Consider the following 1626-nt stretch of genomic DNA (forward strand, 5'->3'; position numbering starts at 1 on the left):
TAATATACTACAGTACAACTATCGGGCTGTAAGTAATAATGAATATTTTACCTTTTATTGTGCGAAAAAACCGTCTGTTTTGGTGTTTTTGCTCTTAATATAGTAGCTCAATGTGCCTGAAAAGAAATTACAATTACCGTTATTCTAGACATTTGCGTCACGTAAAACGCCACCTAGTACACAGTGAGTTTTAAGTTTAAAAAATGAAAAGAAAAAAAAAACGTGAGAAATCGAATTCGAGTAGAAAAACTCACTATGAAACAACATATGTATTGTTCTAAATCCAAAAATTTCAAACTTATAATTTGTTACTTACCGATATTAAACTAGAAAGGAAATAAGTCTATACGTATATAATTATAAGTTGTAAGTAAGTTTTCATTAACAATTTGGATTTTATTCATTTTACCTAAAACAGAATAACACAGAAAATAAAGTCTCTTAAAGTTATTCTCTAAGTCAAAATCGATATCCTGTGGTCAAAATTTCTCTTAAGGAAATCTGAAAACCGTTGCCGATCGTTTATTTCTGAAAATTTTTAATAATAATAATATATAGAATATTTTAACCCATGCCAGAGTTGAGACAATCATCATAAATCTAACAGACATGCTATACACAGCCTTAATGAACAGGCTTTACCTTTTCCAGAAGCCAGCTCAGACGCTCCTAACAAGAGAAGAAGAGACAAAACGTAGCAGTATAGAGACATTTTAAGAAGATAGCACGAGCTGTCGAGGACACAGTTCAGGAGTCAAGACTTGAGTGGCCACGCCAACGTGTCTCGTCTCAGTCCACCACTCTAAGTTACATTTATATCAGTCACGAGGAGTAACAACTTGCTACTTTGGGAGCATCGATTCTCTTCGATCTTAAGGATGATTATACTTGTCGGAGCAGAACTGACTGCCGGCCGGTCTACAGCGGGACGGGAAGACTCAGGCGCGGCAAGGAACAGTGGAACAAGTGAAGAGAGGGTGAGGGTGATAAAGATTGTAAACAAACTGTACAATACACACGCTAGAAACATAGAATAGACCACGCAGCTATTAGTCTGAAGTACAGGAAATGGCCTCAACGGTAACGTCGTGTTTTTCCCTCATCTGTACGAAAATTTTAGCCTGTTATTTTTCGATAATCTAGTATTGCTGTTAGCTACAGGTGGTCTTTCTCACACCTCCTCTTTATGCAAACATGTCATCAAAGACGCCGACTTATACGGAGAAAAAAACATTATAAATTACACGTGAGGTTAGGAGAAAGTATAGCCTACAGCAACAAGTTCACACATCCTCCACAACTTTTGTATTTGTTAACCATTTTTTTAGCCGCGGCATAGCGGCTCATAAAACGGATTTGAGTTTTTCAAGCACAAACTTTTAGCTCATAGCTTCGTCATCTCTTGACCGATTTGAGATCTAATTACAGTTTTGGACTCGGGAGGTAAAACCATTTCGAATGATGTATTTGACCACACCCAAGGTCTCACAGATTAATATATTCTAATTCTTCTTAAAACAATTTCAATTTGAGGGTAGGTTGGTAAAGATCTTGATGAGTAATAAAATCGAATCTGGTATACGCGCACTCTACGCTTGGTATTGCTGGCGCAGAAAAAATAGCTAA

At 36.7% G+C, this 1626-nt stretch overlaps 1 protein-coding gene across 1 annotated transcript in view; it reads right to left on the reverse strand.

Annotated features, from left to right (window-relative positions):
- The window catches only part of LOC106464522 (cubilin-like), a 14402-nt gene extending 13473 nt beyond the window's left edge, over positions 1-929 (reverse strand). The window contains exon 1 of the mRNA XM_013924667.2: positions 643-929. Within this exon, the coding sequence (XP_013780121.2) occupies positions 643-712 (70 nt within the window). The 5' untranslated portion in view covers positions 713-929. The remainder of the gene's footprint in view (positions 1-642) is intronic.
- Positions 930-1626: the final 697 nt, after the last annotated feature.

This window comes from Limulus polyphemus, unplaced genomic scaffold (genome assembly GCF_000517525.1).
Source record: "Limulus polyphemus unplaced genomic scaffold, Limulus_polyphemus-2.1.2 Scaffold1675, whole genome shotgun sequence".
Lineage (NCBI taxonomy): Eukaryota > Metazoa > Arthropoda > Merostomata > Xiphosura > Limulidae > Limulus > Limulus polyphemus.